A 13,395-nucleotide genomic window follows, 5' to 3' on the forward strand; every position below is an offset into this window, starting at 1 on the left:
GTATTCTGGCCTAGAGAATTCCATGGGCTATATAGTCCATGGGGTCACAAAGAGTTGGACACGACTGAGTAACTTTCACTTTCACTTTCATAGCTGATATAAATAATTCTATGTTTGCTCAGCCTGCTAAACTGCATGCTCCCTTAAGGAAGATACCATACCCTCCTTCTCACTGCTCTATTGCCATGCTGATCATGGTGACTGGCCTATAATTATTACTGAGAAAAGAGCAGACCCAGATTGCTGTCAATAAGCTGCCCTAGATCTAACAGTTAAGCTATATATTCTCCAGCCAAATAAAAACAAGTTCAGAGAACATCAGATAGTCAACACTGTGACCATGAGGGAGTAAGATAAAAACAAGAACCCTCTGAGAACCAAAAAAACAAGGTGCTGGCCAAACCACAAAAATGACCAGCGTCACCTTTTCTCAGCCAACATAAAGAAATGCTCCTTCTCTATGAATTAGATCTTTCAGTTCACTTCAGTCACTCAGTTGTGTCCCACTCTTTGCAACCCCATGGACTCCAGAAAGCCAGGCTTCCCTGTCCTTCACTATCTCCCAGAGCTTGCTCAAACTCATGTCCATCGAGTCCATGATGCCATCCAACCAGCTCATCCTCTGTTATCCCCTTCTCCTGCCTTCAATCTTTCCCGGCATCAGCGTCTTTTCCAATGAATCGGCTCCTCGAATCAGGGGGCCAAAATACTGGAGCTTCAGCTTCACCATCAGTCTTTCAAATGAATATTCAGGATTGATTTACTTTAGGATTGACTGGTTTGATCTCCTTGCAGTCCAAGGAACTCTCAAGAGTCTTCTCCAACACCACAGTTTGAAGGCATCAATTCATCGGCAGTCAGTTTTCTTTATAGTCCAATTCTCACATCCATACATGACTGCTGGAAAAACCACAGTTTTGACTATACTTTGTCAAAAGGATCTTTGTCAAAAAAAGTAATGTCTCTTTTTAATATGCTGTCTAGGTTGGTTGTAGCTTTTCTTCCAAGAAGCAAGTGTCTTTTTAATTTCATAGCTGCAGTAACCATCTGCAGTGATTTTGGAGCCCAAGAAAATAAAGTCTGTCACTGTTTCCATTGTTTCCCCACCTATTTGCCATGAAGTGATAGGACCGGATGCCATAATCTTAGTTCTTTGAATGTTGAGTTTTAAGCCAATTTTTCACTCTCCTCTTTTGTCTTCATCAAGAGGCTCTTTAGTTACTCTTCACTTTCTGCCATAAGGGTGGTGTCATCTGCATATCTGAGGTTATTGATATTTCTCTCAGTAATCTTGATTCCAGCTTGTGCTTCATCCATCCTGGCATTTCTCATGATGTACTCTGCATATAAGTTAAATAAACAAGGTGACAATATACAGCCTTGACATACTCCTTTCCTAATTTGGAACCAGTCAGTTGTTCCATGTCCGATTCTCACTGTTGCTTCTTGATCTGCACACAGATTTCTCAGGAGGCAGGTAAGGTGGTCTGGCATTCCTGTATCTTTAAGAATTTTCCACAGATTATTGTGATCCACACAGTCAAAGGTCTTAGTGTAGTCAATAAAGCAGAAGTAGATGCTTTTCTGGAATCCTCTTGCTTTTTCTATGATCCAACGGATACTGGCAATTTGATCTCTGGTTCCTCTGCCTTTTCTAAATACAGAATGAACACCTAAAACTTCTTGGTTCATGTACTGTTGAAGCCTACCTTGGAGAATTTTGAGCCTTACTTTGCTATCCTGTGAGATAAGTGTAATTGTGCAATAGTTTGAACATTCTTTGGCATTGTCTTTCTTTGGGATTGGAATGAAAACTGACCTTTTCCAGTCCTGTGGTCACTGCTGAGCTTTCCAAATTTGCTGGCATGTTGAGTGCAGCACTTTAACAGTATCATCTTTTAAGATTTGAAATAGCTCAGCTGGAATTCTATCACCTCCACTAGATTTGTTCGTAGGAATGCTTCCTAAGGTTCACTTGACTTCACACTCCAGGATGTCTGGCTCTAGATGAGTGGTCACACCATTGTGGTTGTCTGGGTCACTAAGAACTTTTTTCGTATAGTTCTTCTTCATATCTTTTGCTTCTGCTAGGTCCATACCATTTCTGTACTTTATTGTGACCAGCTTTTCATGAAAAGTTCCCTTGGTATCTCTAATTTTCTTTAAGAGATCTCTATTGTTTTCCTCTATTTCTTTGCATTGATCTCAGAGGAAGGCTTTCTTATGTCTCCTTGCTATTCTTTGGAACTCTGCATTCAGATGGATATTTCTTTCCTTTCTCCTTTGTCTTTCACTTCCCTTCTTTTCTCAGCTATTTGTGAGGTCTCCCCAGACAACCGTTTTGTCTTTTTGCATATTTTTCATTGGGGATGGTTTTGATCACCACCTCCTCTTCAGTGTTACAAACCTCAGCCCATAGTTCTTGAGGCACTCTGTCAATCAGATCTAATCCCTTGAATCTATTTGTTACTTCCACTGTGTAATTATAAGGGATTTGATTTAAGTCAAACCTGAATGGATAGTGCTTTTCCCTACTTACTTCAATTTAAGCCTGAATTTTGCAATAAGAAGTTCATGATCTGAGCCACATTCAGCTTCCAGTCTTGTTTTTGCTAACTCTATAGAGCTTCTCCATCTTCTGCTGCAAAGAATATCATCAATCTGATTTCAGTATTGACCATCTGATGATGTCCATTTGTAGAGTTGTCTCTTATGTTGTTGGAAGAGGGTGTTTCCTATGACCAGTGTGTTCTATTGGCAAAACTCTATCAGCTTTTGCCCTGCTTCATTTTGTACTCAAGGCCAAACTTATCTGTTGCTCCAGGTATCTTCTGACTTCCTACTTTTGCATTTCAATACCCTATGATGAAAAGGACATCTTTTTTTTTTGGTGTTAGTTCTAGAAAGTCTTGTAGGTCATCAGTGAACTATTCAACTTCAGCTTCTTTGGCATTAGTGGTTGGGGCATAGACTTGGGTTACTGTGATATTGAATGGTTTGCCTTGGAAATGAACAGAAGTCAGTCATTTTTGAGATTGCACCCAAGTACTACACTTCGAACTCTTTTGTTGACTGTGGGGGCTACTCCATTTCTTCTAAGGGATTCTTGCCCGCAGTAGTGGATCTAATGATCATCTGAATTAAATTCACCCATTCCAGTCCATTTTAGTTCACTGATTCCTAAAATGTCGATGTTCACTCTTGCCGTCTCCTGTTTGACCACTTCCAGTTTACCTTGATTCATGGACTTAACATTCCAGGTTCCTATGCAACATTGTTCTTTACTGCATCAGAATTTACCTCCATCACCAGTCTCATCCACAACTGGACATTGTTTTTACTTTGACTCAGCTTCTTCATTCTTTCTGGAGTTCTTTCTCCTCTCTTCTCCAGTAGCATATTGGGCACCTATTGACCTAGGGTATTCATCTATCAGTGTCATATCTTTTCATACTATTCAACTCAATTTCATAATATCTAACTCAATTAGCCTTTAGCCTTGTCCCATTGCTCCTGTTTCCTCATTAAAAATTATTAAGATACCCTATCACAGAAGCACCTCTGCTTTCTTATAGAACCCCATCCAAAAGAAAACTTCATTTCCTTGAACCTTGGGCTTCCCTTGTGGCTCAGCAGGTAAAGAATCTGCCTGCAATGCAGGAGACCTGGGTTCGATCCCTGGGTTGGGAAGATTCTCTGGAGAAGGGAAAGGTTACTCACTCCAGTATTCTGGCCTGGAGAATTCCACGAACTGTATAGTACATGGGGTAGCAGAGTCGGACATGACTCAGCAACCTTCACTTCACTTGGGCCCTACCCCAAAATTACCTAACACAAGCCAAAATTTTTTAGCAAGCACTCTTAATGTTTCCCCATTAAGTACTATATCATTGCAGCAAGCCAATCAACACAACTTTGTTCTACTGTATGTGTACTCCTGGTGGTCTTTGCATGGGAAATAGAGATGATGCTCAACAAAAGTTTATTAAGTAAAGGAAATGACTTAAAGGAGAAGGAATTACATAGGAGGGCTGGTGGGACGGTTAGTAAGGGGATGAGACTCAGGGCAAATATCAACCTGTGAGAAGAAAGACAAAAGGTGGTGTCTCCATCCAAAGTCACAGATCAGGAACCATGATGGGCGCTTTAGAAGATCTGAGCTCCCTAGGAGCATGCCCTCATTAAAATGGCCACTTTCCCATTTAGCATTCTCTTAGCCTCCATCACCAGCAAAACTAGGAGAGCTAGCTATGAGGTTTTCGATACTGTATGTATCACTTCAGTATTATCACTATTCTCAAATGAGAAAGGACCAATTTCACCATTCACCAGTAATCCCTTCCAATGCACCATCAATTGGCGGGTCCTCAACAATGTGAAGGAAATGGATACTCCAGCACAGTCCTAGGGCTAAGCCTACTTATCCCCTCAGCAAGAGATGCCTTCTTAATACAGGAGAATATCAGCACGGAAGGTCAGTGCCAGCTCTGATCCTTCTCCCTTCCCTTGTCACCAAGTTACTATTCTTTATGTACCACTGCAATTCATTATCCCATACACAACTCAAAATAAAACAGGGAACCCCCAGGCTTTAAAGTAGGTAAGCTGTAAAGTGCAAATATGTATAGGGAATTTTGTACTTAAAAGCAATAAAATACAGAAAATAATCACATATATTTACCATTAAAATATTTCATTTAAAAATGTGTTTAATTTAAATATAAATAATTAAATTTCTGTTGTACTTCGGACTGTATTCTTTTGGAAACAAACAGCAAAATGCAGCTATTATGATAGTAGAGATGAAATCAATGGCAAACTCATGTCTAGTACTTGGAAAAAACAAATCCAGTGGGGGGCTTCCCTAGTGGCTCAGTGGTAAAGAATCCTTCTGCCAATGTGGGAGACATGAGTTTGATCCCTGATCCAGGAAGATCCCACGTGCCATGGAGCAAATAAGCTCTTGCGTGTATGCTCAGTTGCTCAGTCACGTCTGACTCTTTGGGACCTCACGGACTGTAGCCTGCCAGGCTCCTCTCTCCATGGAATTTTTTAGGCAAGAATACTGGAGCGGGTTGCCATTCCTTCCTCTAGGGGATCTTCCCGACCCAGGGATCGAGCCCATATCTCCTGCATCATCTGCATTGACAGTGGATTCTTTACCACTGAGCCACCTGGAAAGCCCAGCTAAGCCTGTGCACCAAACTACTGAACCTGGGCTCTAGAGAGCAGGAGCTGCAACTGCTGAAGCCTGCGCACCCTGGAGCCTGTGCTCTGCAACAAGAGAAGCCACTGCAACGAGAAGTCAGCACGCAGCAACTAGGGAGTAGCCCCTGCTCGCCACAACTAGAGAAAAACCTGCACAGCAACGAAGACCCAGCACAGCCAAAAACATAAACAGATAAATAAAATCATTTTTAAAATGCAATGGGAAAATGGGATTCAGATTCTATACAAAATCATCATATACAAACCTGAGAAACTCTCAGATCAGTTCCATTAAATGTGATGTATATAATATCACCATCATCATCAGCCTCATCTGCAGCATCATATTGAACAAATCATCTGCATGACTCTCATCAATCATCTGAAGCATTTCACACTAGTAGATCATTTTATTTTTTATAATCAACATCATTGTATCTCACAGGAAGCTAACTATGGACAAACTGGATTTTTCTCATAAGTATGAGTCTTATGATCTCAACTACTGTATGTCCTTTTGATACTTAAACTGCTCATTTATATAATTCTCTCTCAGTTCTTTTAAAGGGTCTCTCTGCATCCCATCCTACATCTGTTGCCCAACACATCTCATCCCCAGGGTCCAGTGGTTCAGGCCACTCAATATCTCCAGATGTCAGGAACCAGTTATATCTGAAAACATCATTACCCTTGGAAATATGCAGAGCAGTAGGAAACTGATGTCCAAAATATAGTGGCATTTGGAGACAACTGTATCACAGGACAAATCTCACAGTATCAGACGTATGTGTTTGTTTCTGTGAAGTCTGTCCACTTAAACTTGAAATGTTCAAGGTCAGGAAATATGTCACATGTATCTCTACATCCTCACATGTCTTCATTCAGCAAAGATGCAAGAGGCAGAGCTGAAATTAAAGCATCTGAGCTGCATGAATGAAAGGAGAAACGGCAGGTCCCCAGCACACCTAGGGAGTAGTCATCCACATTTCCTGATTCCCTCTTACCTGACATGCAGGTGAGAAGCTGGAAACCCAGGATGGGAGTGTGTGTCACCCTCCCCTGGTTGTGAAAGCAGCAGGATGCTCGGGCCGTGCATCACACACCCAGAACAGAATAAAAGGGCTCCTGCCCTGGGCTCCGCATCCACAGCTTCCTTGGGAGCATCCTTTCCCCTGCCTCCACTGCAGCAGTGAGTGACTGGAGGGGACAGAGCCTCAGCAGGGAGTGTGGCGGAGACAAACTTGGGGTTGGTGGGGAAGAGAGAAGCAGAGGTGTCTGTGGAGGCAGTAAGAAGGGGACTTTGGGGAGCAGCGGGGGGCAGGGCAGGGGACAGTGAGCAACAACTTGTGTGGGAGGAATCGGGGTCTGGGACACACCAGAGGCCTGGTTCTCAGCATCGCCCCACTCATCATTCTGAAATACATACACACACAGACATCCTCTGCGGGTCACTTCCCAGTGGGGTGTATTTGCCTCTGTGTTTCTATGGGGCCCACTTAGAGGATGGCAGCATCGTTCTGGGAAGGAGTAGAGAGTGAGGGAACTGTCTTGCCAGGTCAGTTTAATTTGAGATCCATTTCTACTTTTCTCCTGAAAATCACAGCTCAGGAGGCAGCTGAGATTAGAAGCACAGGCTCCTAGTAGGATTAGGAGCTAGTAAGACTGCTCGCAGGGGAGACACTGGCCTGGAGCTTGTGCACTGATCTTTTCTCCTTGAATGTGTCCAGGCTCACTGACCTCCCGCCGAGATGTCCTGCCAGCAGAACCAGCAGCAGTGCCAGCCCCCTCCCAAGTGCCCCTCCCCCAAGTGCCCCCCAAAGAGCCCAGCCCAGCGTCTGCCTCCCGCCTCCTCAGGCTGCGCCCCCACCTCTGAGGGCGGCTGCTGCCTGGGCCCCCACAGGCGCCGCAGGTCCCACCGCTGCCGGCGCCAGAGCTCGGGCTCCTGCGATGGTGACGGTGGTCTGCAGTCCGGGCGCTCCGGCTGTGGCCAGGGATCTGGAGGCTGCTGCTGACCTGGCCTCCTGATGCTGAGACACGTGATTTCAGAGGAAACAAGAATACAAGGACTTTGTCAGCCTAGTGTGTTCCCTCCCAGCACCCCAGACTCCAAGCCTTTGGCCAGTGCTGAGATGCTCCTGGAGAGCAGCTGAGCCCTCCACAGTGGCTCTTGCTATCCACTCTCCAGGAGCCCACTGGATACCCACCTCATCTCTGCTGGAAATTATAGTATCTTCCCCCTTGATTGTCGTCACCCTTGTCTGACCCCATGAAAGAATAAAGTTTTTGTTTCCTCAGCATCCTAGACTGTCTGTGACTTTGCTGCAGTGCAGGCTGTTCTGTGGGAGAAGGAAATGGCAACCCACTCCAGTATTCTTGCCTGGGAAATCCCATGGACAGAGGAGTCTGGCAGGCAACAATCCATGGGATCACAAAAGATTTATTTGGGCTTCCCTGGTGGCTCAATGGTAAAGAATCCGTCTGCCAATGCAGGAGATGCCGGTTCAACCACTGGATTGGGAAGATCCCCTGGAGAAGGAAATGGCCACCCACTCCAGTATTCTTGCCTGGGAAATCCCACAAATGGAGGAGCCTGGTGGGCTATAGTCTGTGGGGTCGAAAAAGAGCTGGACACGACTGAGCAACTAAACAATAGCAGGCTGCTCTGTGAGTCTCTCTCCCCTCTGCTCCTCCAGCACCACCACTTTGCATAAGGAATAATATACTGATTCTAGACCAGAAAAATTAATAGCTCCAACTCTTCCAAAAGGGCCTGTAGGAAAACTTTACGTTGGTTCAGGAAGGGGAGAGGGGTTACTGGTTTTGACCCCACACCAATGAAAGGCCTTATTGCCCACTAAGTAGTGGTGTGAGAAGTGCTCTGACTCCAGAACAGACTTTTCAGGGAGGTCACCACCACCACCAGAACGTGAAAGGCAATTCCAGGATCCCCAGTGAAGAGACAGGGATTGGGAGCTGAAGAATCCAAAATCGGCAGAAAAGTTGTTGAGAGACCAGGGGAGGAATGGAAGCCCTCAGGGGTAACTACTAATTCAATTTCTTCAGTAAAGATCTGGGGGCAGTTAAATGGTGAAAGTGAAAACTGGAGTGGTTCTAGATGTGGAGAAATAGGATGCGGACTCTGCATGTAAACATCTGACCTAAGAAAATTTGGGAAAAGAGAAAAGTGGTAATGGGAGATGGTGTTGGTTTTAAAAATGAAAATAATCATAAGATCAAATATTCATCTAGCACCTACTGTGAGCCAGGCCTAGTTTTAACTGTTTGGCATACAGATTTTCAAATGCTTCTCCTGACAACCCTTGGATGTCGGTTCTCTCTTAGCTTGTGTTACAGATATGGACACATAATTGTTGCATGTTTTCTTAACTTGCCAAGGTCACACAACTTGGCAGCAGGACCATCAATGCAAACAGCGTATTATCCTGATTTGCTTCAAAGCAAGTAATAGGGGACTTCCCTGGTGGTCTAGTGATTAAGAATCTTCCTGCCAATGCTCGGGGCCCGGGTTTGATCCCACAGGCCGTGGGGGCAACTAAGCCTTGGCACCACATCTACTGAGCCTACGCCCTGGAGACCAAGCTCCACGACCAGAGAAGACACTGCAGTGAGAAGACCATACACTGCGGTTGGAGAGTAGCCCCACTATCTGCAACTAGAGAAAGCCTACACGAAGCAATGAAGACTAAGTGACACCGTGAATAAATAAATAGCAAGTAAGAGAATTCTTTCTAAACTGCTTTTTTCCAATCCAGCTCAGGGTGTTTAATATTGCTTTTTTAACTATATCACTAGGATTCCAGACCACATAAGTCATAGCTGCAAGAGCACCCATCTGGGGATAGAGGGTGCTCTCCCTAATTTTAAAAGAAAGTCCAGCCGTTGAACAACTGACCACATCTACTTATCACCTACGGAAATCCCCTCTTTACATGAGAGTCAAGACTGCAAATTGTGAAATAACGGAAAATCAGAAATTATCAGCCAGATTTGAGCCAGGATAGTCCTTAAAAAAAAAAATAAAGAAAGAACCAATAAGACATCATAGAATTCCACTTCTAGGTATATACCCAAAGAATTGAAAACAGGGACACAGGTACTTGTGCAACCTAGTTCATAGCCGAACTTTGCATGCTAGCAAAATGGTGGAATAAACCCCAGTGTCCATTCACAGATGAATGGATATACATCTAAAAATGGTTAAAACGGTAAAATTTATGCCATGTATATTTTACCACAAAAAAAATAATACAGTGTTTCCTACACACTTATGAATTCCATTCTGAGTGCATTCATTTAAGTCCAATTTGCTTATAAGTCCAACAAAGTTACCCTAACTACCCAACTTACAAAATTGGCTATATAGTACCATACTTTAATAGGTTTATAATGCTTTTCACAAAAATAGTACATAAAAAAGAAACAAACACAAAAAATAAAATATGTTACATTTTATAGTACAGTACCTTGTAAAGTACAATAGTAAAGAACAACGGCTAGCATATAGGGGTGGGCATTGAGTGAACAGGCAAGAAGAGTTACTGACTGAAGGAGAGAGAGGAGCTGGGAGATGGTAGAGCTGAAGGATCGTCAGCAATAGAAGACAAAGGGCAGGCTGCAATGCCATTTATGTCTGACGTTGATGGCAAAGGCTCTGGTTCCTTGGTGGAACCAGATGAACATTCACATCTTTGAAAGTTCACAACTTGAAGCTTCTTATGTAGGAAACTTACTGTAATAAAGACATAATAGTGCCTGAACTAAAGCCAGACTGGCACAGTAAGTCCACAGTAAGTTCATAGAATTAAAAGATCTTTAAATCCCTCGATGTGACTGCAGCCATGAAATTAAAAGACGCTTACTCCTTGGCAGGAAAGTTATGACCAACCCAGACAGCATATTAAAAAGCAGAGACATTACTTTGTCAACAAAGGTCCATCTAGTCAAGGCTATGATTTTTCCAGTAGTCATGTATGGATGTGAGTGTTGAACCATAAATCAGGCTGAGTGCCAAAGAATTGATGCTTTCAAACTGTGGTGCTGGAGAAGACTGTTGAGAGTCCCTTGGGCAGCAAGGAGATCAAACCAGTCAATCCTAAAGGAAATCAATCCTGAATATTCATTGGAAGGACTGACACTGAAGCTCCAATAGATACTTTGGTCACCTGATGCAAAGAGCTGACTCACTGGAAAAGACCCTGATGCTGGGAAAGATTGAAGTCAAGAGGAGAAGGGGATGACAGAGGATGAGATGGTTGGATGGCATTACTGACTCAATGGACATGAGTTTGAGCAAGCTCCAGGAGATGGTGAAGGACAGGGAAGCTCTGTGTGTTGCAAAGAGTCGGACACGGTTAAGTGACTATACAACAACAACATCTTAGCCAGGAAGCACAGAGGATGTTGAGTTATGGTTTAGATAACACATTAACACACACATCACATAACACACTCATAAACACAGACACACTGATGTTCCAGGATGGAAAAACTTGGCCTCAAAGCAAGATATATTTCCAGTTGTTTGAGAATCCTGGTGTTTAGTAGACACCAGTACAGCTTTCACAAACTTGGGGAAGACCTCAGTTCGGAAAAAACCTCAGGTTTGGATGTGGTGGATGTGATGGTGGTCAGTAGCCTTGCGAAGCAATGAGGTGTTGCCAATATGACACAATCTGTCCTTCCTCCGCTGGGTCCTCTCCAATCCAGGCTGCTCAGGGCTCTCCTCTTCACTCTTAACCCTCGTCCAGGAAGATGCTGGAGTCTGGGCATGAGGAGGATGTCACAGGCTATGGTTCACATGGCAAGTCACCAGGCTCATGAAAAAGAAAATTAAATAAGAGGGACATCCCCACTTCTTGTCCGTGTACATGATTCTGACCTCTGCACTATAGCATTGACTTTATCACTTTGTAAGAGCCCTTGTTCCCTTCCTAACCTCAGATTCTATTCCAAGGATTCCTCATTTAATTTGTCACTGAAGGACTCCTTTGATCTCCTTACTGCCTCCTTGTTCCTGGGTCTTTTCGTTAGATACAAAGGCAGAGGGAGAGGGTGCAGAGCAAAACATGGTCATGACAGAACAGAGGGCAGGCATGGAGAGCAGCCGAGAGGGGTCCGGCACACAGCCCAGTGGCTGAGTGGTCTGCGACAGAAATGACAACTAGAGGTCGAGAGGTTCGGGAAAGAGAACAACCAAGTGTGACCCTTGACCTCAGGCTTTTTCCAGAGTGGACTGTGGTGTTATATCATTTCTGAGCTGAAGGGTGACAGGACGAGGTGCTGATTCAAAGCAACACTAACAAATGCAACCTTAGACATGTAAACCTTTACGTTTATGAGATCTTCAAGTGCGTAGAATGGTAGAGTCACTGCAGAGATAAGGAAACTGTCTAAGAACTTTGGGGTCAAATATGTCTGTGTGCTTCATTGCTCAGTCGTGTCCAACTCTTTTCGACCCCATGGAGTCTAGCCCACCAGCCTCCTATGTCCATGGGGATTCTCCAGGCAGGAACACTGGAGTGCTTTGCCATATCCTCCTCCAGGGGATCTTCCCAGCCCAGGGATCAAACCCAGGTCTCCTGCATTGCAGGTGGATTCTTTACTGTCTGAGACACCAGGGAAGCCCATATATATAGAGTCAAATACACCCAAATTTTATTCCCATATTCTGCTATTGTTTAAGTGTAAGCCCGGACAAATTGTTTAACTCCTCTGAGCTTCCAGTCCTTTATCTCTAAGTGAATGATACTTTTAGCATCCCCCTCACAGCAAGTGAGGGCTGTGAAAAATAAATGAGATCAGTGTATCAAAAAACACAGTTTCAGACATCCCTGGTGGACCTGTGTGGGTAAAACTCCGCCCTCCAATGCAGAAGGCTTGGGTTTGATTTCTGGTCCAGGAATTAAGATCCCACATGCCACATGGTGTGGCACACACACATACACACACACACAAAAAAACCACAGTCTCTAACACAGAGGTAGTGTTTAGTAAAGAGTAGTTGGGCTTCCCAGGTGGTGCTAGTGGTAAAGAACCTACCTGCCAATGCAGGAGACATAAGAGATGCAGGTTCAAAGCAGGTTTGATCCCTGGGTCAAGAAGATCCCCTGAAGGAGGACATGGAAACCCACTTCAGTATTCTTGCTTAGAGAATACCATGGACAGAAGAGCCTAGTGGGCTACAGTCCATTCTCAAAGAGTTGGACACCACTGAAGCGACTCAGCACGCAAGCATGCAAATGGTAGTCATCATCTTCACTATTGTTGTTATTGCTATTATTAAAACATCAGCAATTGGTCAGTAAATGGAATTCAAATCTCATCTTCTCCCATCACACCAGCTCTTCCTCCTGATTTCCAAATTCCTGCATTGACACCAAGTCTCAGTTCCCAGTCCTGGAAGTTCCAAAGATATTTTGGGGTTCCCCATCCCTCACATCCAGCCAACCCCTAAGCCCTAGGAAATCAGTGAGTCAGCCTCCAAGAGAACTCACACAACTTCTCCCTCTTCCTCATCCCCAGAGCCAGGAGCCTCACTTGAGTTCTTCTCATGTTTTGGCAGGCAATGCCCCAGTCCATCTCTTTCCCTCCTCTCCTCTTTCCCATTGCCCTAATGGCAGATAAGACTTTCCATGGCTCAGGTTAGATCTTTCATCAAAACCATCAATGAGACTCCATGAAATAAAAACAGACTCATCATCATGTTCCAGGAAGAGAAAGGGGGTTAGTGCAGAGAACATGGTGAGGAATGGGGAGAGCAAGACTAGAGAGCAAGGCTGACAGGGCACCAATCACTGAGGACCTGGAGGCCAAGGTCGGGAGCTTGGGCTTTATTCCAAAAGCTACTGGAGTATTTTAAAGCACTCTATTCTTATCTACACTTTTCTTTATTGCTCAATAATTGGCTTCCTTGGGAAGTGGGGTAGAGACAAGAACAGAAGGAGCAGGGCATTCGAAGGCTTCCACAATGCAGCTCAAAGGAGATGCTTGTGACCAAGTGAGGTAGTGGAAAGCAGAGATGGAGAGATGCAAATTCAGGAATGATTTAGGAAGTGGACAAGACAGGAACTGTGGGTGGTTTGGGTTGGGAGGGAAGGGTGCCTAGGAGAGGAGAATAGTGGAGGGAGAATCCTCTCCCTTCTCTGAGTTCTAAATGGCAAGTGCTCT

General features: G+C 44.3%; 1 protein-coding gene across 1 annotated transcript; it reads left to right on the plus strand.

The window, feature by feature from the left end:
* Nucleotides 1-6,338: 6,338 nt before the first annotated feature.
* Nucleotides 6,339-7,505, plus strand: LOC122427388 (late cornified envelope protein 3B-like). The gene is made up of 2 exons (XM_043446829.1): nucleotides 6,339-6,397; nucleotides 6,936-7,505. Exon 2 carries the CDS (start codon nucleotides 6,957-6,959, stop codon nucleotides 7,218-7,220), a length of 264 nt encoding a protein of 87 aa, XP_043302764.1. The 5' UTR covers nucleotides 6,339-6,397; nucleotides 6,936-6,956; the 3' UTR covers nucleotides 7,221-7,505.
* Nucleotides 7,506-13,395: the final 5,890 nt, after the last annotated feature.

The sequence above is a fragment of the Cervus canadensis genome, chromosome 2, assembly GCF_019320065.1.
Source record: "Cervus canadensis isolate Bull #8, Minnesota chromosome 2, ASM1932006v1, whole genome shotgun sequence".
Taxonomy (NCBI): domain Eukaryota; kingdom Metazoa; phylum Chordata; class Mammalia; order Artiodactyla; family Cervidae; genus Cervus; species Cervus canadensis.

Excerpts from the sequence above, each read along its gene's own strand:
- LOC122427388 (XM_043446829.1), top strand. The coding sequence starts at position 6,957 with ATGTCCTGCCAGCAGAACCAGCAGCAGTGCCAGCCCCCTCCCAAGTGC.